This window comes from Phyllopteryx taeniolatus, unplaced genomic scaffold (assembly GCF_024500385.1).
Source record: "Phyllopteryx taeniolatus isolate TA_2022b unplaced genomic scaffold, UOR_Ptae_1.2 contig_24, whole genome shotgun sequence".
NCBI lineage: Eukaryota > Metazoa > Chordata > Actinopteri > Syngnathiformes > Syngnathidae > Phyllopteryx > Phyllopteryx taeniolatus.
In genome coordinates, this window is record NW_026903162.1 from 1329303 (window position 1) to 1355407 (window position 26105).

The 26105-nt window shown below is 43.2% G+C and overlaps 1 protein-coding gene across 1 annotated transcript in view; it reads left to right on the forward strand.

Annotated features, from left to right (window-relative positions):
* The window catches only part of drd4b (dopamine receptor D4b), a 50194-nt gene that overhangs the window by 9513 nt on the left and 14576 nt on the right, over positions 1–26105 (forward strand). The window contains exon 3 of the mRNA XM_061765009.1: positions 13625–14217. Coding sequence (XP_061620993.1) covers positions 13625–14217 — 593 coding nt within the window. The remainder of the gene's footprint in view (positions 1–13624; positions 14218–26105) is intronic.

Sequence of the window (26105 nt, forward strand, 5' to 3'; positions counted from 1 at the left end):
TTTGTGAGGTGCATCGACGGAAATGGCAATCTGTATCCTCTCTTGCGGAACTTCACTTGGATGTCGGCTCGCTCCGTCCGTCATGCCCCAAAGACCGCGGTCGCTGCTTCGGTGAGTAACTCAGGGAAAAAACTGAGCGAATTTGCGAAAGTTGGTGAGGTGGATTTTTGCGCCTGTGGTTCCGAGTCGGAGGTCACCCGGGAGACCTGCGGCTTTCCGTTGGGCAGGGATGAATGAAGACTTCGAGACACTTGGCGTTTGGGCTAATTCGATCGATTGAACAAGCCTTAGTGTCATAACAGCTACTTACATTGCTAGAACAACGAAAAATCCCCCGAAAACCCCTGGATCTCAGTTTATGAAGGTTTAATTCTCTTGGCGGGGAATTAGCCCCTCCCTGGGTGCACCCGGAAGATGGCCGTTCCTCATGACCATATTTGGAATCACCCCCGCCTGCTGGCTCCTCACATTGTAGCTACACGCACACCCGGTACCCTTATCTTATAAGATGCAAAACAATCCTCTTTGCAGACCGAGACGCCTGTTGTGAACCCAAGACATGTTACTCTCTGGGCGGAGAAAGAAAACCCTAATAAACGTACAAATGGTTTAAGGAAGTCCTTTGACGTAGAACTTCAAAGAAAAGATGGTTGGCTTGAATACAGATCTCCAAACATTTGGCCCTTGCAAAGGAACTCTGATTGTGGTACTATTGAAATATACTACATTGGTGAAAGAAAGTCTGGAGTAGCCTCCTTTATGGTTAGCAAGTCTCCCCTTGTGTAAGTGAGTCGCGTAATGTCTCCAAAGACGAACGAAAAACACAAAAACAAATACAATACTAGAGAGCGCGTAACCGAGGCGACCACACGGGTAGGCGTCATCTTGACTCACAGTCTCCTGCGTTGTCACAGCATGCTTGCATTCTATTTCCTTATACTAGTACGTTTTGGTTGCTTCACGAATCGATACTATTGGTCTATTCCCATTTCGTCTGTTATTTTTATGCAACATTAACCAATTTAAAGGGGTGAAAATAGCTTGAGAACAAAATTATAAACGCTCTTGAATGCTCAAAATGTCAGAGAAGTGTTGTAAAAGTCTATCTAGTTCCTCGTTCTGTGGAAGCATACGGTGTAATTGTCACCTATATTGAAAGTCTGGATGGGTTTAATCAGCTCATTGTTGCATTGATTTCAGCACTCACCGCGGCAGACTTTGATGGGTACGGCTGGCACCCAAGCGCCACGTTCATACTATTTTAATTAATGAGATAAATTTGTTAAATTAATAAATTTGTGAGTTTTAAATAAAAAAAAAAAATCAGATTAAATAAGTGACTGGGCATAAATTAGGGGTGCTGTTATGTTGATGCGAGTGTGCAATGGTACATGATGGCAATAAGGTATAATACCAACTTGAACAAAGTGGTTTCTGGAAACTCAAGCAAGATGGTGTCAGGTGTAAAATGTAAATAAAAACAGAAAAGAATTATTTGCAAATCCTTTTCAACCTATATTCGATTGAATACACTACAAAGACAAGATATTTATATTCAAACTGATGAATTATAATTATTATTTTATTGCAAATTTCATTTTGAATTTGATGACTACAACACGTTCCAAAAAAGCTTGGACAAGGGCAACAAAAGACTTGGAAACTTGAAGAATACTCAAAAACACCTGCTTGGTACATTTCACAGGTGAACAGGTTAATTGGTTCACAAGGTTCACAAGGATAGGGCAAGGGTCATAACTTTGTGAACAACTGTGTGAGCAAATATTTTAACAGTTTTAGAAAAACATTTCACAATGTACAATTACAAGGAATTTAGAAATTTCATCATCTACGGTCCATAATATCATCAAAACATTACGAAAATATGTAGAAATTTCTGCTTGTAAGCAGCAAGGCCGGAAAAACAACAACATTGAATGCCCGTGACCTTCGATCCCTCTGGTGGCACTGCATTAAAACCGGCATCATTGTGTAAAGGATATTGCCATGTGGGTTCAGGAACACTTGATAAAACCATTGTCAGTTTACATAGTTTGCTGCTCCATCGACAATGCAAGTTAAAACTCTACTATGCAAAGCGAAAGCCATCTATCAGCAACACCCAGAAACGCCACCGGCTTCTCTGGGCCGTAGCTCATCTGAGATGGATTGACGCAAAGTAGAAAAGTGTGCTGTGGTCTGATGAGTCCACATTTCAAATTGTTTTTGGAAATGACAGCTGTTGCGTCCTCCGAGCCAAAGAGGAAAAGACCAGCTGGATTGTTATCAGCGCAAACTTCAAAAGGCAGCATCTGTGATGGTATAGGGGTGTGTTAGTGCCCAGGGATCGCGTTTGATGTGCGGTTTAAGACCCACCCTACGTATGTCTATGTGCGTGTGTGTGTGTGTGTGTGTGTTGCTGAAGAGCTTCCACACATAGTGAATCAAAAGTATGAATCCTTGGTGCTAGCCAATCAGAGGCAGAGTGGGACGAGTTATCGTTCCATGCAATGGACACAGGAGGTTTTTCTGGACTCGATACATTTTCATTGTGATAACACCCGCCGGGCCACTCACGACGCAGCAAGCCGCTGGCAGAACGGTGTTTGCAACACAACCACAACTGGGACACTTAAGGTAAAGTTAACTGTTTATTACATTCGCTACCCTGCAAGCTAACGACCAAGCAAGCTAAGGGCTGAAGCTAAAAAGCTCACTCGACCGAACGTCAGCGCTCAAAGTTGTGTGACTGTGTTCCCCACATAACACACACACACACACATACACATACACGCATACACATGAAAGTTAACTGCTTATAAACCATAAGCACAGCGGCACACGTTATCAATATTCAGGCAGGAGTTGACTGGATAAAATCCATTTTCAGCATCATTTGATTGGAAGGTGAAGGTCTCACATAACAGTCCAGCAGCTCAAGGGTAGCCTTATTTTATATTTTATCCTATATTTAACCAGGTAAAAGCTTATATAGTGATAAAATCTCTCTTTCAAATGCTAAGAGGCAGCAGAAATTATACAGGCAGCAAAACCTATACTGTATAGTACAAAACTTGACAATATTCATACAATAAATAAAAACAAAGACTAAAACATAACAGTGATATTAAAATGTATGGCATCTGATTAAAAAACAGTGACAAAGCCCAAATGATTTTGAGTACATACATGGTGGTTTTTTAGTTCATTCAAATTTGGCAGGCTTTAAGACATTTATTTATTTATTTTAGTGGGTTAATGACTCTATACCTAGGTGCCAAATGTTTAATATGTAAGTGCAATTTTTGTGAACAGCGGTTCAGTCAGATTTATTCATATTGTTAATTTATCTAAGATACTTTATTTATAGTTCTACATTACAATGTCAATGTTCAATGTTCTTTAGAATTTAAAGTTAATTGTTCTTAAAAAGGATGTACATGAATGATTATGAACAATATTATATCAGTTGGATAAAAAAAATAACGATACTATTGTTTATTGTGACAGTTTTTGGGAAAATATATTGTCCTAAAAAAATTTGGGACCATGCAAGGCTGAAACATGATATATTGAGAGAGAATAAGAGCAATGGATAACACAAAAATACTGCACAAATGTACAAATAAAAATCTGCAATATAGCAGGACTGCAAAGCAACAATTGTCATATAGCGGAAGATTACTGGATATGTACTCCGTAATCAGTGATGTTGCAAAGTAACGCATTAAATCGCCATTATGAGTCACGAGCGAAGTAACGCGGTACTTTTCCCGGGAAAATAATTAGACTACAGTTGCTTCTTAGAACTAACAATAGTTACTTTTGCATCATCAATGTCTCTCACCAATGTCATGGAGGGTAAGGACTGACTCACTGAAGGACTTACAATACTTAGCTTAAATAATATTAACAATGAAAAGTGAGAACTCTCAACTTGCTCCCTTGCACGGCTGACGTCACGTAGTAAGAAAAAAAGTTTTCTCGCTCTTTGCATCAAAATTACTGTGGTGGGAGCAATGGTGTGTGTGTGTGGGTCACTCACTTTCATGTTTACGTACGCGCACACACAAAGGTACGCGCACACACAGTTGCTTTCATTGACCATTGTTTCATGTTGATGACATCATTCTGTAACTTGTGTGGCATTAACATTAACAAGTAATGGGCACGGTTAAGTGAATGTTTTTTTTTGTACTGTGGATAAGTGATATTGCATGTTCTCCTCGTGCCTGCGTGGGTTTTCTCCGGACACTCCGGTTTCCTCCCACATCCCAAAAACATGCATGGTAGGTTAATTGACAACTCTAAATTGCCCGTCGGTGTGAATGTGAGTGCGAATGGTTGTTTGTTTGTATGTGCCCTGCGATTGGCTGGCAACCAGTGCAGGGTGTACCCCGCCTCCTGCCCGATGATAGCTGGGATAGGCTCCAGCACGCCCGCGACCCTAGTGAGGAGAAGCGGCTCAGAAAATGGATGGATGGATAGTTACTTTTGAAATCAAGTCATCAGCAAAGTGACTTAGTTACTTTTAAGCTCAAGTAACCAGTAAAGTAACTAAGTTACTTTTTCAAGGTAACTCTGGCAACACTGTCCGTGACGATGTTGCAGTGACTCATTGTTCCAGGGTTGGGATTTATTTTTTCCAGACATGTGCATCCTGGGACTCACATAGTCTCAAGTGTAAAATGATCTATGAGTGCCCATGGAGTGGGTAACTTGCACATCTGCAAAGGCAACATTAATGCTGAACGGTACAGGTTTTGGAGCAGCATATGCTGCCATCCAAGCAACGTCTTTTTTCAGGGATGTTCCTGCTTATTTCAGCGTGACAACGCCAAGCCACATTCTGCACGTTACAGCAGCGTGGTTTTGTAGTATGAGAGTACGAGTACTAGACTGGTCTGCCAGCAGTCCAGACCTGTCTCCCATTGAAAACGCACAAAATACGCTAACCAAGACCCCGGACTGTTGAGCAACTGAAGAATAGAAAGAATGGGAAAGAATTGCACCTACGAAATTTCAACAATTCCTCAGTTCCCAAATGCTTATTGAGTGTTATTAAAAGAAAATGTGATGTAACGCAATGGTAAACATCCCAGCTTTATTCTTTCATTCAACATGAGTAAATATTTGAAGAAGAAAAAAAAGCATGAGTTTAAACATTAAATATCTTGTTTTTGTAGTGTATTCTATTGAATAAAAGTTGAAAAGGATTTGCAAATCATTGTATTCAGTTTTTATTCAGTTTTACACAACGTCCCAACTTCATTGGAATTGGGGTTTGTAGTTATCCTGTTCAACTCAAATGAAAATATTTACTTTAGAGAGGGGAAGTAAAAGTAAATAATTGAGAGAAGGTGGTTGCACAAGTGTACACATCCTCTTTTACATGGGGATGTGGCCGTGTTCAGAATTACACAATGTCCCAACTGAGGTGTGTACATAAAGAATTGCTAATGGTCAGATAGGTCAGATAGCGGAGCACAGAGTCCAACGCAACCATGGTGAAGCAGCATTTCGCTGTTATGCTGCACGCAAATAGAATAAGTTGCCAACAGAAGTGAAATCCGCCCCAAGTCTGAATGTTTTTAAGTCCAGGTTAAAATCCATTCTTTTTTTTCTCATGCGTATGATTGAACATTTTGGAGAATCTCTATTAAAAAAAAAAATATTTCTTTTATATGTTGTCTTTTATTTTTCTGTACTTTTTTGAATGTCTTTTGATTTTTGTTTTTAAATGCACATTAAGGTACCTTGTGTATCAAATGCGCTATATAAATAAATTTGCCTTGCCTTGCCGATGTCCACACCAGCTATGTAGCGAATTTCGTCTCTAGTTCTGTCGCTGATGTCACATCACGACATGGTGGCGTATCGCTTTTGCCGATGTAAAAGGGACGGTCCCAGGGCAATTAGTTATTTACCAGTTGCTCCAAAATGTATTGATTTTATTGGAAATTTTGAGCAAATGCATCCAGAGACATTGTCAGTGAAATATAGGTCCGCCGCCGTTAACCTACAGGGCGCTGGTGGAGATTCAGCTACTGTGGGTCGAAGACGAAGGAGAGGTGGAAAGCGGGTTCTTCGGCAGAAAGAGAAGAGAAAGCACAGAGCCTAGAACTGAATGTAGGGACTTTGAATGTTGGGACAATGAAAGGAAAATCTCGGGAGTTGTTTGACATGATGATTAGGAGAAAGGTTGATATATTGTGTGTCCAGGAGACCAGGTGGAAAGGCAGTAAGGCTAGAAGTTTAGGGGCAGGGTTCAAATTATTTTATTAGGGTGTAGATGGGAAGAGAAATTGAGTCGGGTGATTTTAAAGGAAGAATTAGCTAAGAATATCTTGGAGGTGATAAGAGTGCCAGATGGAGTGATGAGGCTGAAACTTGAAATTGAGGGTGGTACGTATAATCACCTAGAGGTGAAAGAGAAATTCTGGAAGAAGTTGGATGTAGTTCGGAGCATCCCAGATAGAGAGAGAGTCATGATTGGTGCAGATATTAATGGACATGTTGGTGAAGGAAATGGGGGTGATGAAGAAGTGATGGGTAAGTTCGGCATCCAGGAAAGTAACTTGGAGGGACAGATGGTAGTAGACTTTAAATTTTGTGCAGACGATGTAATCTGAAGGAGGCTACTGACGGAAAGGTAGTGGTAGGGAAGAGTGTGGCTAGACAGCATAGGATGGTGGTGTGTACAATGACTCTGATGGTGGAGAGGAAGATTAAGAAGACAAAAGCAGAGCAGCGAACCATGTGGTGGAGGCTGAGAAAGGAAGAGTGCTATGCAGCTTTTCGGGAAAATGTTCTTGGTTGACAGGAGTAGCTTCCAGAAAACTGGACCACTACAGCCAAGGTGATCAGAGAGACAGGCAGTAGAGTACTTGGTATATCTTCTGGTAGGAAAATGGAGTAGGAGACTTGGTGGTGGAATCTTAAAGTACAGGAAATCATACAAGGAAAGAGGTTAGCTAAGAAGAAGTGGGACACTGAGAGGACTGAGGAGAAAGGAATACATGGAGATGCGACGTAGGACGAAGATAGAGGTGGCAAAGGCAAAACGAGGCATATGATGACACGTATGACAGGTTGGACACTAAAGAAGGAGAAAAGATCTATACAGGTTGGCCAGACAGGGATATCTCAGGGATAGAGATGGGAAGGATATGCAGCAGGTTAGGGTGATTCAGGATAGAGATGGTGATTCAGGAAAGAGATGGAAGTGTATTGACTGGTGCCAGTAGTGTGTTGGATAGATGGAAAGAATACTTTGAGGAGTTGATGAATAAGGAAAATGAGAGAGAAGGAAGAGTAGTAGAGGCAAGTGTGGTGGACCAGGAATTACGGCGTAATTGTCGCCTATATTGAAAGTCTGGATGGGTTTATTCAGCTCATTGTTGTATTGATTTCAGCACTCACCGCATCAATGATTAGTAAGGGGGAAGTTAGAAAGGCATTAAAGAGGATGAAAAATGGAAAGGCAGTTGGTCCTGATGACATACCTGTGGAGGTATGGAAACATTTAGGAGAGGTGGTTGTGGAGTTTTTGAACAGGTTGTTTAATAGAATTCTAGCGGGTGAGAAGATGCCTGAGGAATGGAGAAAAAGTGTGCAGGTGCCCATTTTTAAGAACAAGTGATATGCAGAGCTGTGGGAACTATAGAGGAATAAAGTTGATGAGACACACAATGCAGTTATGGGAAAGAGTAGTGGAGGCTAGACGCAGGACAGAAGTGAGTATTTGCGAGCAACAGCATGGTTTCATGCCTAGAAAGAGTATCACAGACGCATTATTTGCCTTGAGGGTATTGATGGAGATGTACAGAGAAGGTCAGAAGGAGCTATATTTTGTCTTTGTCGATCTAGAGAAAGCCTATGACAGAGTACCCGGAGAGGAACTATGGTACTGCATGCGGAAGTCTGGAGTGGCAAAGAAGTATGTTAGAATAAAAATTGGTTGAATTTTAACACGTCGTTAAAATTGTAGCTCTTTCACGAAAACAAACACTCATGGAACCTCGAGAGTAATAGGTGATTATAAAATTCAGGTTCCTACAGTATCAATAGTGGTAGAAATTTACTTCAATCCGTAGCCAAGAGGGGACATCTGGTGGTGGTGTGGAGATGCTAGACTATTTGATAAATTGCAAAAGAATGTAACAGGTCTCTGTGCTCTAGTGACCTTATTGTTACCGGTATCAGAACATCCCATGTCTGTACAAGAATTAACAGCTAGTCTATCTACTGTCATGCCAGAACATTGGTGACGTCAGAAAAGAATAGCAGACTGGCAGGGCCAAAATGATCCAACATAATTTGACGCCGTTGGTGTTCCCCATGGTGTTTCATATTAATTCCCAACAACACAGCTGTGGATGGCAGTCTCACCAAGGCCATAGAGGGACTCCGAACCCTGAATGGTAAAATGGTGTTGACACCTCCATGTGGAACTCCTGTTGTGATAATTATCACTATTATAACAATTATCACTCCTTATCACATGACAAATTTGAACGTTGTGGAATCAAATTAGGCGGCATGGTGGCCGACTGGTTAGAGCGTCAGCCTCACAGTTCTGAGGACCCGGGTTCAATCCCCGGCCCCGCCTGTGTGGAGTTTGCATGTTCTCCCCGTGCCTGCGTGGGTTTTCTCCGGGCACTCCAGTTTCCTCCCACATCCCAAAAAAATGCATTAATTGGAGACTCTAAATTTCCCATAGGTGTGACTGTGAGTGCGAATGGTTGTTTGTTTGTCTGTGTCCTGCGATTGGCTGGCAACCAGTTCAGGGTGTACCCCGCCTCCTGCCCGATGACAGCTGGGATAGGCTCCAGCACGCCCGCGTCCCTAGTGAGGAGAAGTGGCTCAGAAAATGGATGGATGGATGGATGAGGGCAGCAGAACAGTGGTGAGGTGTGCTGTAAGTGTGACAGACAAATTTAAGGTGGAGGTGGGACTGCATCAGGGATGCCCCTTCCTGTTTGCAGTGGCGATGGATAAGCTGACAGATGAGGTTAGACTGGAATCCCTGTGGACCATGATATTCGCAGATGACATTGTGATCTGCTGTGAAAGCAGGGAGCAGGTGGAGGAACAGTTAGGTGGACGCATGCACTGAAAAGGTGAGCAATGAAGATTAACCGAAGTAAGACAGAATATATGTGCATGAATGAGAGAGGTGGAAGGGGGAAGAGTGAGGCAACAGGGAGAACAGACAGCGAGTGTGGAGGACTTTAAATACTTGGGGTCAACAGTCCAGAGCAATGGTGAATGTGGTAAGGAAGTGAAGAAACGGGTCCAAGCAGGTTGGAACGGGTGGAGGAAGGTGTCAGGTGTGTTATGTGACAGAAGAGTCTCTGCTAGGATGAAGGGCAAAGTTTATAAGGCCAGCCATGATGTATGGATTAGAGACAGTGGCACTGAACAGACAACAGGAAGCAGAGCTGGAGGTGGCGGAAATTAAGATGTTGAGGTTCGCTCTCGGAGTGACCAGCTTGGATAAAATTAGAAATGAGCTCATCAGAGGGACAGCCAAGGTTCGATGTTTTGGAGACAAAGTTAGAGAGAGCAGACTTCGATGGTTTAGACACATCCAGAGGAGAGATAGTGAGTATATTGCTAGAAGGGTGATGAGGATAAAGCTGCCAGGGCAGAGACCTAGATGAAGACCAAAGAGAAGGTTGATGGATGTAGTGAGGGAAGACATCAGTTAAGTTGGTGTGGTAGAGAGGAGGATGCAGGAGATAGGCTTACATGGAAAAGGATGACACACTGTGGTGACCCCTAACGGGACAAGCCGAAATGGAAAGAACAAGTATTAAGTGAAATATAGGTCATCCGGATGCTATAAGTCCTTTAAGAGAAGCGAAAGTCCCCTACTGAGCAGAGAACATATTCCTGTGAGCAATGTTGTCCTGTATCGTTTGGTTAAAAACATGTTTATATTGTTTCTCTATTTAGCATTTTTTTTTTAAATCTATTGGTCTGGGTGTGGAAAGTATCACCCGCGATAAACAGGGCTTTCACTCTAGTTCACTGTTCATAACCTCAAATCACTCTATGTTGGACTATGAGCAGAGGTGGGTGCAGTAGCCAAATATTGTACTCAAGTAAGAGTTCTGTTACTTTAGAAAAATATGACTCAAGTAAAAGTAATAAGTAGTCATCCAAATATTTACTTAAGAGTAAGAAAGTACTCAATGAAAACAATACTTAAGTAAAGAGTAATTATTTATTATAATAGTTATTGTTATTATTTATTTTATTATTATTATTATTATTTATTTATTTTTTAAATCAGAGCATGAATATCATCCATCCATCCATCCCTTTTCTGTACCACTTATCCTTACTAGGGTCGCGGGCATGCTGGAGCATATCCCAGCTAACTGCGGGCAGGAGACGGGGTCCACCCTGCACTGGTCGCCAGCCAATCGCACCATAAATATCAAATAAAATTTAAAAAATAATAATACATGGGAGTCGACACACACCTGCCACCATTTAAAAGTAAAAAATGGAGTCTAAAAATAGACGCGCGCATGAACGGATAAATACAAGTTGTGAACGGCATGTCGATCATTGTAACAGAGTACAAAAAGTATCGATCCTTCACATAAATACTCAAGTTAAAAATATGGTGCATTTAAAGTACTCTGACAAGTACAGTTTATCAAAAATGTTACTTGAGTAAATGTAACAGAGTAAATGTAGCGTGTTACTACCCACATTTGACTGAGGTACAGTATATGATGACAATAATAGTCTTGCTGGGTGAAACTGTTCAGCTCCAGTCCTGTGGGTACCGATAATGTGCATTACAACTTGAGTACCAACCGCCACAAAGAACAATTCCTTTTTAATCATAATGGCATAAACTGGATCCCGTGGGTTACTGCCATATCTTCTTCTTCTTTTCCTTTCAGCTTGTCCCGTTAGGGGTCACCACAGCGCGTCATCCTTTTCCATGTAAGCCTATCTCCTGCATCCACCGAGAGCCTGTCTCACCTCTTCCCGAAAAGCTGCACAACACTTGTCCTGTCTCAGCTTCCACCACATGGTTCTCTGCTCTGCCTTTGTCTTTCTAATTTTTCTCCCCACCACCAGAGTCATCTTACACACCACCATCCTATGCTGTCGAGCCACACTCTCCCCTACCACTACCTTACAGTTGGTAACCTCCTTCAGATTACATCGTCTGCACAAGATGTAATCCACCTGCGTGCTTCTACCTCCGCTCTTGTAGGTCACCCTATGTCCGTGCCTCTTCTGGAAAAAAGTGTTCACTACAGCCATTTGCATCCTTGTTGCAAAGTCTACCACTATCTGTCCCTCCAAGTTCCTTTCCTGGATGCCGTACTTACCCATCACTTCTTCATCACCCCTATTACCTTCACCAACATGTCCATTACAATCTGCACCAATTACGACTCTCTCTCTGTCTGGGATGCTCAGAACTACTTTGTCTAGCTCCTTCCAGAATTTCTCTTTCAGCTCTAGGTCACATCCTACCTGTGGGGCATAGCCACTAATCACATTACACATAACACCCTCAATTTCAAATTTCAGCCTCATCAGTCGATCTGATACTCTTTTCACCTCCAAGACATTCTTAGCCAACTCTTCTTTTAAAATAACCCTGACAACATTTCTCTTCCCATCTACACCATGGTAAAATAATTTAAACCCTGCCCCTAAACTTATAGCCTTACTGCCTTTCCACCTCGTCTCCTGTACACACAATATATCAACCTTTCTCCTAATCATCATGTCAACCAACTCCCGAGATTTTCCTGTCATAGTCCCAACATTCAAAGTCCCCACATTCAGTTCTAGGCTCTGTGCTTTCCTCTTCTCTTTCTTCCGAAGAACCTGCTTTCCACCTCTTCTTCTTCTTTGACTTCGACCCACAGTAGCTGAATTTACAACGGCGCTCCGCAGGTTGACGGCGCCGGTGGCGGACATTGTTAACCCGGGCCACGACCGATCCGGTATGGAATTCTTAGGATGAACGCTCATATTTGTTTGGCAAGGTTTTAAGCCGGATGCCCTTCCTGACGCAACCCTCTGCATTTATCCGGGCTTGGGACCGGCCTACAGTTTGCACTGACTTGTGCCCCCCATAGGGCTGCATTGGTTACTGCCATATACTGTACAGTAACTAACTTGATGTCAAGAACTATATGACTAACTTAGTTTCCATCCATTTTATATACCACATATCCTTGGTTGTGGGAACTTCAGGTGAATGACAAATTATACACTGGACTACCGGTTGCAGCCATTCAGTCACAGGAAAACAAGGATATGTTATTTTAGTCTGTTAGCTGGCAAATCTCTGTCATCAATGCTTTGGAGCATCTGATTATATACTGTATCTGTTTAACGTTTAGGATAGTTTCCTGTGCTTTATGTCTGTAATTCGATTTTAGGAGTCATGTTACACTTGACAATCCTTCATACTGTATCTTTTTATTTCTTTGATTAATTTTTTTGAATGATTAATAATAAAACGCCCTTAAATTTAAACCTCTTGAAGCAGTGAACAATGACACATGCATACTCTGAACATTAGTCATTTTTTATATATAGTACAGTATTAATCATTTAAGTTGCTGGAAACAGAGAATAATTTGTCTTTGGTGGCCCATGCTGCAGTAGTCGACTTTTCTTACCAGTGGTAAAAAAAAATAATGATAATAATATATATGTTTTTAAATGTTCAGAGATTATATTTTCATATTGGTAAAAAAAAAAAAAACAAAAAAAAAAAAAGTCCTCATCAGTGCTTTGTGCAGTTTCCAACTAAGTATCATCTTGCTTTCAAAGATGGCAGCTGAGGTAAAAGGTCAGTACACATTCACCACAAAAAACAACATCCATTTTCTGGGTCATGGACAAGGTGACCAAGGTCGGGAGATTGGGTAGAATAAAACAGAATATAATACTGTTGGTCGCTAGTATGCATTGTGATTGTCTGGCAACCAGTCCAGGGTGTACCCTGCCGCTCACCCAGTGTCTGGCAGCTAGTATAGGTTCCATTGCTCATGAGGAAAAGCGCCATAGGCTAGACGTAGGTCTAGAACACAGGATACACTATAGAATCATCAGTTTTGAATTGCAGGTCCTTTTCTGTTTGGACATTGACTAAGAATTAAACTATAGCTTTCATTCTTGTCTAACAGGAAGCTACAGTATGTGGACCACAACACTATCAATAATGTCATCTTCAATATTACATTATTTCTCTTTCTGTCAGAGAAAGCGCCCTGCTGCTGATAACCAGTCTAATATCCTCCACTTTGCTGAGTTCAAAGGGAGAGGCCACAAACTATAGGATGGAACACTTTTATAGTTGTTACAGTATTCATTCTAGAAATTGAGGGAGAAAAAAAATAACAGTTGCCATTAGAAAATAGTTGATACAGAAATAGACAGGATTTTCCATTCATCCATCCAATGTCTATAATGCTTGTCCTCATTAGGGTCGTGGGTGAACTAGAGTGTATCCCAGTTGACTTCAAACCCCACCTTGAACGCTTTCTGCGAGAGGCGGGATACATGCTGGACTGGTCACCATCCAGGTGTAACTTTAACAGTTACAATTTCTTCTTTTGTTTTGTAGGTTCATTGCAGTTGCCATTCCTCTAAATTATAACCGCAAGCATGTGGACCATCGTCAACTCATCCTGCTATTAGGCACCTGGCTGCTCGCCCTAGCTGTGGCCTCACCTGTTCTCTTTGGAATTAACAATGTACCCGACCGTGACCCCAGCAAGTGCAAACTCGAGGACAATAACTATGTAGTTTATTCCTCCATCTGCTCCTTCTTTATTCCATGCCCCATCATGGTCCTGCTATCCTTTGGAGTCTTTCGTGGCCTACGGCACTGGGAGGTGTCCCGTAAGGCTAAACTGCGCGGCAGCATTGAAGCTTGCAGGAAGCTGCAGCATGTGGCCATCACCACCGCCCTCCCCCCACTGGTGGGCGCCATGCCTGGGTCTTTGCCGATGACTCTACCCAGGATCATTGAAAGGGACTTAGCTCAGTCACGCCTTGATATGGATGACTACATGAAACAAGAGATTCCTTATCCCATTCAGTACAGAGAGAAAGCCATACCCACAGTGACTGACAGCCAAGAACAACAGAGCAAGAAAGGAGCCAAGATCAACAGCAGGGAGAGGAAAGCTATGAGGGTGTTGCCAGTTGTAGTAGGTGAGTGTCTCTCTTTCACTTCATTTATATCTTGTACATATACAACATATTGATCTTTGGGAAAAATTAACAGACCACTGACAGATGATCAGTATATAAATACACTATACAGTGGTACCACAAGTTACAAGGGACCCGACTTACGAGTTTTTCGAGATACGAGCCGTTGATTGGCCGAGGTTTTTTGGTTTGACTTGCAAGTCCAAACTTGCGAAATGAGCGATGTGTGCTGGCAGGGGGCTCCACTCACTTGGGAACAAGTAGCACTTTGGCTGATAAAATTCATAAATATTCTTCAAGGCTTCAAACTGTACATTGCCATTACCAGTTGGAGTTGACTTGAAAATTAACCATAAAAAAGAAAAAGAAAATGACACGTTGTGTATTTGAAATAAGCACAGAGACCATCAAACATACGATAGAAAACATCATGGACACACGGGCTAACGATGTACATAATACAAAAATAAATTGCAATTTCATGCTGTGGACAAGAGATCAACAGAGAAGTTACAGAGATAAGGTCTCTCTTCTTCTTCTAGTTGATAAATCACTTAATGGTTTTAGTTCCTGAATACATTAAATAAATGCTAAAGGAATATAAACCTCGTAGGGCTCTCAGATCTACAAGTTTAGGTCAAATGATGGAACACAGAACATAAACAAACATGGTGAAGCAGCAGGTGACAGTACCGTGAAAAAGTATCGGCCCCCTTCTCAAATTCTTATATTTTTGCATAGTTTCCCCACTTTAATTTTGAAGATCATCAAACAGACATAAATATCAGACAAATGAACTTAAAAGGCTGTTTTTAAAGTTTAAATTTTTTTTTAAAGTTACCTGGCTCTGTGTGAAAAAGTAATTACCCCCTTGTTAAATCATGAATTAACTGCGGATAATCACAATTTTTGGTTAATTTTCACTTATCACACCCAACCCTGATTACCTACAGACCTGTTCCATGAACAAATCACTTAAAAATAATCTGTCAGAAAATCGAGTCAGACAAAAGATCTAAGAAAAGCTACAACAAAATGACACAATCCAAAGAAATTCCACAACACTCGAGAATTAAAGTAATTGACATAAATCTGGAAAGGCATTTCTAAAGCTTTAGGATTCCAGTGACTCATAGGGGGAGCCATTATCCTCACATGGAGAAAACATGGAAAAGTGGTGAATGTAGGGTAGGGTAGGGTAGAACGTAGAAATTGAGAGCTTCGCTTTTTGGCTTAGCTCCTTCTTTACCACAACAGACCGATACAAAGTCCGCATCAGTGTAGACGCTGCACCGATCCGCCTGTCGATCTCCCATTCCATTCTTCCCTCACTCGTGAACAAAACCCCAAGACACTTGAACTCCTCCACTTGGGGAACGATCTCATCCCGACCTGGAGAGGACACGCCACCCTTTTCCGACTGAGAACCAAGGTCTCAGATTTGGCAGTGCTGATTCTCATCCCAGCCGCTTCACACTCGGCTGCGAACCGCTCCAGTGAAAGTTGGAGATCACGGCCTGATAAAGCCAACAGAACCACATCATCTGCAAAAAGCACAAATGCAATATTGAGGCCACCAAACCAGACCCCCTCTACACCTCGGCTGCGCCTAGAAATTCTGTCCATAAAAATTATGAACAGAATCGGTGACAAAGGGCAGCCTTGGCGGAGTCCAACCCTAACCAGAAACCAGACCGACTTACTGCCGGCAATGCGGACCAAACTCTGACACTGGTCGTACTGGGACCGAACAGCCCGTATGAGGGGGTTCAGTACCCCATACTCCCGAAGCACCCCCCACAGGACTCCCCGAGGAACACGGTCGAACGCCTTCTCCAAGTCCACAAAAAAACATGTAGACTGGTTGGGCGAACTCCCATGCACCCTCGAGGATCCTGCCGGGGGTGAAGAGCTGGTCAACTGTTCCATGGCCAGGACGAAAACCACACTGCTCCTCCTGAATCTGAGATTCGACTTCACGATGGATCCTTCTCTCCAGCACCCCTGAATAGACCTTACCAGGGAGGCTGTGGAGTGTGATTCCCCCTGTAGTTGGAACACACCCTCCAGTGTTAAGAAGGGGGACCACCACCCCAGTCTGCCAATCCAGAGGCACTGTCCCCGATGTCCATGGGATGTTGCAGAGGCGTGTCAACCAGGACAGCACCACAACATTCACAGCCTTGAGGAACTCTGGGCGAACCTCATCCACCCCGGGGCCTTGCCACCGAGGAGCTTTTTAACCACTACGGTGACCTCAACCCCAGAGATAGGAGAGCCCGCCTCATAGAACCGAGACTCTGCTTGCTCATGGGAAAGCGTGTTGGTGGAATTGAGGAGGTTTTCGAAGTATTCTCCCCACTGACTCACAACGTCCCGAGTCGAGGTCATCAGCGCCCCATCCCCACTATAGACAGTGTTGATGGTGCACTGCTTTCCCCTCCTGAGACGTTGGATGTTGGACCAGAATTTCCTCAAAGCCGTCCGGAAGTCTTTCTCCATGGCCTCACCAAACTCCTCCCATGGCCGAGTTTTTGCTTCAGCGACCACCAAAGCTGCATTCCGCTTGGCCAGCCGGTACCCATCAGCTGCCTCAGGAGTCCCACAGGCCAAAAAGGCCCGATAGGACTCCTTCTTCAGCTTGACGGCATCCCTCACCATTGGTGTCCACCAACGGGTTTGGAGATTGCCGCCACGACAGGCACTGACCACCTTACGCCCACAGCTCCGGTCGGCCGCCTCAGCAATGGAGGCGCAGAATATGGTCCACTCGGACTCGATGTCCCCCGCCTCCCCCAGAACATGAGCAAAGTTCTGTCGGAGGTGGGTGTTGAAACTCCCTCTGACAGGGGATTCCGCCAGACATTCCCAGCAGACCCTCACAATACGTTTGGGCCTGCCACGTCGGACCGGCAGCTTCCCCCACCATCGGAGCCAACTCACCACCAGGTGGTGATCAGTTGACAGCTCCGCCGCTCTCTTTACCCGAGTGTCCAAGACATGCGGCCGCAAGTCCGATGACACGACCACAAAGTCGATCATCGAACTGCGACCTCGGGTGTCCTGGTGCCAAGTGCACGTGTGGACACCCTTATGCTTGAACATGTTGTTCGTTATGGACAATTCGTGACGAGCACAGAAGTCCAATAACAGAACACCGCTCGGGTTCTGATCGGGGGGGCCTTTCCTCCCAATCACGCCCTTCCAGGTCTCACTGTCATTGCCCACGTGAACATTGAAGTCCCCCAGCAGAACGATGGAGTCCCCAGCGGGAGCACTCTCCAGCACCCCCTCCAAGGACTCCAAAAAGGGTGGGTACTCTGAACTGGTGTTTGGTGCATAGGCACAAATAACAGTCAGGACCCGCCCCCCCCACCTGAAGGTGGAGGGAGGCTACCCTCTAGCCCACCGGGGTGAACCCCAACGTACAGGCGCCGAGCCGGGGAGCAATAAGTATACCCACACCTGCTCGGCGCCTCTCACTGTGGGCAACTCCAGAGTGGAAGAGAGTCCAACCCCTCTCGAGAGGACTGGTACCAGAGCCCAAGCTGTGCGTGGAGGCGAGTCCGACTATATCTAGTCGGAACTTCTCGACCTCACACACCGGGCTCCTTCCCTGCCAGAGAGGTGAGATTTAAAAAATGATTAATGTAATTAAGGAATTAGCCCATTCTTCAGTCATTTTCTGAAGAAACAATTAGATCGATGACTGCATTGTATTATTAATTTCTTTTCTATAAAGAAAATTATGGAAAATGGCGAGATAGCTGCTCTTAAACAGTTATTATAGTTATATAACAGTTATGCCCTTTTCATCATTATATTTGTCTCAACAAATGTACCTAACTTGTACCAGGCATGAAAAATGAACAAGAAACTAATGAAACAAGGTGGTCTATTTTTCTCTCTCCCCATGACTATATTAATTTATACATTACTTAGCTTTTAGTATGCAGTATTTTTGTATTTGACTGCATTTGATTTCTTCCATTGTAAACAATAAATTTGCTTGTTTTGAACTAGTTTATTGAAATTTCCAACATTTGTTTCAAATCAAAAGGACAGTTTTTGAATTAAATGTATCGAGAGGGCGGCATGGTGTACGACTGGTCACAGTTCTGAGGAGCGGAGTTCAATCCCTGGCCCCGCCTGTGTGGAGTTTGCATGTTGTCCCTGTGACTGCGTGGGTTTTCTCCGGGCACTCCGGTTTCCTCCCACATCCCAAAAACATGCACGTTAATTGAAAACTCTAAATTGCCCGTAGGTGTGAATGTGAGTGCAAATGGTTGTTTGTTTGTATGTGCCCTGCGATTGGCTGGCAACCAGTTCAGGGTCTACCCCGGCACCTGCCCGATGATAGCTGGGATAGGCTCCAGCACGCCCGCGACCCTACTGAGGAGAAGCGGTTCAGAAAATGGATGGATGGATGGAAGTAACGAGAGTAGCTTTCCCTGCTTCATTTTTTGCTGTGCATACTTACAAGTTAGAACCACATAAAACAAAAACATCCATCCATCCATTTTTCTGACCTCTTATCCTCACTTGGGTCGCGGGCGTGCTGGCGCCTATCTCATCTAACTCTGGGTGAAAGGCGGGGTTGATCAATCAATCATTCACACTCACGTTCATAACTATGGGCACTTTAGAGTCTTCAAATAAACTGGAATACCCGGAGAAAACCCACGCAGGCAAAAGGAGAACATGCAAACTCCACACAGGTGAGGCGAGATTTGAACCCCGGTCGTCAGAACTGTGAGGCAGATGTGCTAACCATCCCCCACCATGGCACTCAAAACAAACCAGTACCTTGTAAAGATGATAATAAAATAAAATCTGATAAATCACTCATCTTCAATCAACCAGATACAGTGCTGTATTTGGGTGTCAATGATGGTGTACATTGGGTACGGAAAGTATTCAGACCCCCTTAAATATTTCCCTCTTTGTTATATTGCAGCCATTTACTAAAATCATTTAAGTTCATTGTTTTTTCCTCATTAATGTACACACAGCACCCCATATTGACAGAAAAAAAACGGAATTGTTGAAATTTTTGCAGATTTATTAAAAATGAAAAACTGAAATATCACACAGCCATAAGTATTCAGCCCCTTTTCTGTGACACTCATATATTTAACTCTGGTGCTGTCCATTTCATTATTAAAATGGTTTTACATCTTCATTGGAGTCCAGCTGTATTTGATTATACGGATTGGACTTGATTAGGAAAGCCACACCCCTGTCTATATAACACCTTACAGCTCACAGTGCATGTCAGAGCAAATGAGAGTCATGAGGTCAAAGGAACTGCCCGAAAAGCTCAGAGACAGAATTGTGGCAAGGCACAGATCTGGCCAAGGTATCAAAAAAAATTATGCTGCACTTAAGGTTCCTAAGAGCACAGTGGCTACCATAATCCTTAAATGGAAGACATTTGGGACGACCAGAACCCTTCATAGAGCTGGCCGTCCAGCCAAACTGAGCAATCGGGGGAGAGAGGTAAAGAAGAAGCCAAAGATCACTGTGGGTAAGCTCCAGAGATGCAGTCGGGAGATGGGAGAAAGTTCTAGAAAGTCAACCATCACTGCAGCCCTCCATCAGTCGGGGCTTTATGGAAGAGTGGCCCGATGTAAGCCTCTCCTCAGTGCAAGACATATGAAAGCCTGCATGAAGTTTACTAAAAAAAACACCTGAATGACTCCAATATGGTGAGAAATAAGATTCTCTGGTCTGATGAGACCAAGATAGAACTTTTTAGCCTTAATTTTAAATGGTATGTGTTGTAGAAAACTAGGCACTGCTCATCACCTGTCCAATACAGTCCCAACAGTCAAGCATGGTGGTGGCAGCAGGTGTTGTTGTTACGGTTACGATGACGAACTGCAGTCAGGTCGAGACCCCGATGAGGATGATGAGCATGCAGATGAGCTTCCCTGAGATGGTTTCTGACAGTTTGTACAGAAATTCTTTGGTTATGCAATCCGATTGTTGCAGCAGCTGTCCAGGTGGCCGGTCTCAGACGTTCTTGGAGATGAACATGCTGGATGTGGAGGTTCTGGGCTGCTGTGGTTACACATGGTCTGCGGTTGTGAGGCCGGTTGGCTGGACAGTCAAATTGTTTGAAAGGCCTTTGGAAACTACTTATGGTAGAGAAAAGAACATTCAATTCACAGGCAACAGCTCTGGTGGGCATTCCTGCAGTCAGCATGCCAATTGCACGCTCCTTTAGAACTTGCGACATCTGTGGCATTGTGCTGTGTGATAAAACTGCACATTGTGCCTTTTATTGTAGCGAGCCTAAGGCGCACCGCAATAATCATGCTGTCTAATCAGCATCTTGATATGCCACACCTGTGAGGTGGGATGGATTATCTCGACAAAGGAGAAATGCTCACTAACACAGATTTAGACAGATTTGTGGACAATATTTGAGGGAAATGGCCTTTTGTGTATGTAGTAAAAGTTTTAGATCTTGGGAGTCCAGCTCACGAAAAATGGGAGCAAAAAAAAAAGTGTTGCGTTGATATTTTTGTTCAGTATAATATTCTAATTTCTAGAATGGTGAATTTGGGGTTTTGGTTTGCTGTAAACTATAATCGTCAAAATTATACATAAATTAATAATTTCATTCTGTGTGTGTCGTGCATCTCTATATTATGAGTTTCACTTTTTGAATTGAACTACCGAACTTAATTAAGCTTTTGACACTACTCTAATTTATTAAGAATGATGCCAGGAATATAGATAATGCTGCCACGGTTGCTAAGCTAGCATTTATTTCCATAATTCTATTCAAAAAGTTAAACTTTCATAGACTTAAAACTTGTTCCATCATTCCTCAAAAGATTCATAGCTGTATTAGCTCAAAAGGGTGCTTCTACTAAACACTGAGCAAAGGGTCTGAATACTTATGGCTGTGTGATATTTCAGTTTTTCTTTTTTAATAAATCTGCAAGAATTTCAACGATTCAGTTTTTTTTCCTGTCAATATGGGGTGCTGTGTGTACATTCATGAGGGGAAAATGATTTTAAATGATTTTAGCAAATGGCTACAATATAACGGATTGAAAAATTTAAGGGGGTCTGAGTAATTTCTGTACTCACTGTACTTTCTATTATTGGCATAATATAATAAAAGAAAAACACCTAATCCCTGACATGAAAACAATTTTAGAGCCATCCCTTCCATGGTGTACAATTCTTGAGGAATATTTAAAAAATAATAATTGAAAAATATAATAACAAACAAAAGGATAGCATTATAAGTGGAAGGTTAAGCGATGGTCTTTCCACCTTCACCTAAATGGCCTCTCTCACTCTTCTTTCAAACTATCTGTCTTTCCTTTCCAGAATATACACATTTTTGTCCTCAAAAGAGTGCTGTTTACACCAAAACAGCCTAGTGAGTCCTAACTAAGCCTTGTTTCATGAACTGATGAAGCCCTCTCGGATGAGAGGCGAAATGTCAAGTAGTCTAGTTACGATCGATTCAGTGTCCTGAGAATGAAATGACCTGGAAGGATGAGAATATGCACAGTTCCTGTGTGTCTTAACATGTTAGTGGGATGCTTTGTCAGAAAAACTTCTGGCCACCCATCATGGCGTCAACCCATGGCTTCATCAGCTGTTGCCGGAAGTGCTGTTGTTGCCGGGAGTTATGTTGTCAGAAACCGGATGTGCCGTCATGGGTTGCTGCTGGACATATTGTCTGATATGACGTTACCGGATGTGGCGCCACCGGTTGTCGCTGGAAGTGCAGAAGAAGGGAAATGGTGTGACCGGAAATGGGGTGTGGAAAATGTCGGCAGAAATCAGAAAAGATGTCATCATCTTTAGAACATGTCCAGCCATGTTCTATTATTATACATGTTTAGAACCACTTCTAGACGTGTCTTGACCCACCAGAGACCCCCTCCATAAATGCCACAACCCTCTTCCACCAGCAGAGGGCCTGTCTTTTTTTCTCCCGATAAAACAAACAACACCCTCTGAAGACATGCCCCGGCCATGTCCAAAGCGGCGACATAAAAAAAAAAAAACACGATTCAAAACTTACTAGGAGAACTGTTGCACAACTATGATCAGCGAGACGTGTCAGTATCATCCGAGGAGCTGCTCCAGATACAACCTGTAAAACTCAGTTATTTTTGCATAGGGTTCAACAACCTCCAACAGAACCACTTCAACATGAATGGTCTGGCGAGAGTAAATCTACATGTGGGTACAGATTCTATCACAAAACAGCGGAACATCGTCTGTACATGAAGAATCAAGGCAGTGAAAATGCATTACTGGTAAATATAGGGACATTGAATTCCAATGATTGGGCTGTATTGAACTATGTCATGCCAGAAGTCATCATGAAAACTATACATTCATCAGAGGCGTGGCCAAATCTATCTATGGTATGGAAATCTAGATATTCAGCATGCGGGGATTGGTTTTTCAATGTTAAAATAAAATTAATCAGGATAAGGAGGAAGGTGAATGTGTGAAGCAGTCTGATTTTGAGTTTTCATTATCATCCTTCAAAAGTGAATGCAGAGTGTTTTTCAGCATCTTCGTCTTACTGTTGAGTAATGCAGCCCTATGGAGGGCACAAGCCAGTCCAAACTGGAGGCCGGTCCCAAGCCTGGGTAAATGCAGAGGGTTGTGTCAGGAAGGGCACGGGCTTAAAATTTCGTCTGCCCACGACGCCATTAACCTGCAGGGCGCCGGTGGAAATTCAGCTACTGTGGGTCGAAGACGAAGGAGAGGTGGAAAGCGGGTTCTTAGGCAGAAAGAGAAGAGGCTTGAATTGAATGTGGGGACTTTGAATGTTGGGACATTGACAGGAAAATCTCGGTAGGTGGTTGACATGATGATTAGGAGAAAGGTTACTATATTGTGTGTACAGTAGAGCAGGTGGAAAGGCAGTAAGGCTAGAAGTTTAGGGGCAGGGTTTAAAATATTTTACCATGGTGAAGATGGGAAGAGAAATGGAGTAGTGGTTATTCGAAAGGAAGAGTTAACTAAGAACGTCTTGGAGGTGAAAACAGTATCAGATCGAGTGATGAGGCTGAAACTTGTAACTGAGCATGTTATGTATAATGTGATTAGCGGCTATGCCCTACAGGTAGGATGTGACCTAGAGGTGAAAAAGAAATTCTGGAAGGAGCTAGACGGAAGTAGTTCTGAGCATCCCAGAGAGAGGGAGAGAGTCGTGATTGGTACTGATTGTAATGTACATGTTGGTGAAGGAAACCGGGGTGATGAAGAAGTAATGGCTAACTATGGTATCCAGGAAAGAAACTTGAGGGACAGATGGTGGTACACTTTGCAAAAAGGATGGAAATTGCTGTAGTGAGCACTTTTTTCCAGAAGAAGCAGGAACATAAAGTGACTTACAAGAGTGGAGGTAGAAGCACACAGATGGATTACATCTTGTGCAGATGATGTAATCTGAATGAGGTTACTGACTGTAAGGCAGTGGTAGGGGAGACTGTGGCAAGACAGCATAGAATGGGGGTGTGTAAGATGACTCTGGTGGTGGGGAGGAAAATTAGGAAGACAAAGGCAGAGCAGAGAACCATGTGGTGGAAGCTGAGACAGTGTTGTGCAGCTTTTCGGGAAGAGGTGAGACAGGCTCTCGGTGGATGCAGGAGATAGGCTTACATGGAAAAGGATGACGCGCTTCCAGAGGAGGAGCTTCCAGAGGATTGGACCACTACAGCCAAGGTGATCAGAGAAACAGGCAGGAGAGTACTTGACGTATCTTCTGGCAGGAAAGGAGAGAAGGAGACTTGGTGGTGGAACCTCAAAGTACACAAAATCATACAAGGAAAGAGGTTAGCTAAGAAGAAGTGGGACACTGAGAGGACCGAGGAGAGGAGAAAGGAATACATGAAGATGCGACGTAGGGCAAAGATTAAGGTGGCAAAGGATAAACATATGAGGACAAGAAGCATATGAGGACATGTACGACAGGTTGGACACTAAAGAAGGAGAAAATGATCTATACAGGTTGGCCAGACAGGGATAGAGATAGGAAGGATGTACAGCAGATTAGGGTGATTAAGGATAGAGATGGAAATGTGTTGACTGGTGGTAGTAGTGTGGTGGACAGATGGAAAGAATACTTTGAAGAGTTGATGAATCAGGAAAAGGAGAGAGAAGGAAAATATAAAAGGCAATTGTGGTGGACCAGGAAGTGGCAATGATTAGTAAGGGGGAAGTTAAAAAGGCATTAAAGAGGATGAAAAATGGAAAGGCAGTTGGTCCTGATGACATTCCTGTGGAGGTATGGAAGCATCTCGGAGAGGTGGCTGCGGAGTTTTTGACCAACTTGTTCAATAGAGTTCTAATGCGTGAGAAGATGCCTGAGGAATGGAGGAAAAGTGCACTGGTGCCCATTTTTAAGAACAAAGGTGATGTGCAGAGCTGTGGCAACTATAGAGGAATAAAGTTGATGAGCCACACAATGAAGTTATGGGAAAGAGTAGTGGAGGCTAGACTCAGGACAGAAGTGAGTATTTGCGAGCAACAGTATGGTTTCATGCCTAGAAAGAGTACCATCGATGCATTATTTGCCTTGAGGATGTTGATTGAGAAGAACAGAGAAGGTCAGAAGGAGCTACATTTTGTCGATCTAGAGAAAGCCTATGACAGAGTACCCAGAGAGGAACTGTGGTACTGCATGCGGAGGTCTCGGGTGGTAGAGAAGTATGCTAGAATAATACAGGACATGTACGAGGGCAGCAGAACAGTCGTGAGGTGTGCTGTAGGTGTGACAGACGAATTTAAGGTGGAGGTGGGACTGCATCTGTGACCTGAGCCGCTTCCTGTTTGCAGTGGTGATGGATAGGCTGACCAATGAAGTTAGACTTGAATCCCCGTGGACCATGATGTTTGCAGATGACATTGTGATCTGCAGTGGAAGCAGGGAGCAGGTGGTGAAACAATTAGAAAGGTGGAGGGATGCACTGGAAGGGAGAGGAATAAAGATAAGTAAGACAGAATCTATGTGCATGAATGAGAGGGGTGGAGGGTGGAGACTGAGGCTACAGGGAGAAGAAATAGCAAGGGTGGAAGACTTCACATACATGGGCACAACAGTCCAGAACAACGGTGAGTGTGGTGAGGAAGTGAAGAAACGGATCCAAGCAGTTTGAAACGGGTGGAGGAAGGTGTCAGATATGTTATGTGACAGAAAAGTCTCTGCTAGGATGAAGGGCAAAGTTGAGAGAGAGCAGACTTCGATGGTTTGGACACGTGCAGAGGAGAGTTAGTCAGTATATTGGTTGATGGATGATGAGGATGGAGCTGCCAGGCAAGAGAGCGAGAGGAAGACCAAAGAGAAGGTTGATGGATGGCGTGAGGGAAAACATGAGGGTTAGTGTTCGAGAGGAGGATGGAGGAGAAAAGCTTACATGGAAAAGGATGACACGCTTTCGCAACCCCTAAAGGGACAAGCCGAAAGAAAAAGAAGAAGTCTTACCATTGAGTGAATGGTCTGAAAAAGTAGCCCTCGTTTCCAAAGACATTTCATCCCAAGAACATCATGTGCAGCAAAAGAGCATTATATTATTTTTAGCAAGCCAAGATGCTTACACCTTGCATAAACCAGCCAGAATTAATTTCACTAGAAATAGAGTTTTTGTTTCCAGACCTCTTAATCAACTCCAAACTGATCTGTGACATGCAAGCTCCAGCAGAGCACAATGACGGATTTAAATATCTACTGACGTCATAGATGTGTTTTCAAAAAAGGCCTTTGTTCGCGTGTTGACGGATAAGATGGTTCTGGAAGTCGTAAAAGCGTTGAATTTTAACTAGTGGTACACCCAAAAAGCTGGAAACGGATGGGGAAAACGAATTATTTAACAGACATTTTCAGAATTTCATGAAAA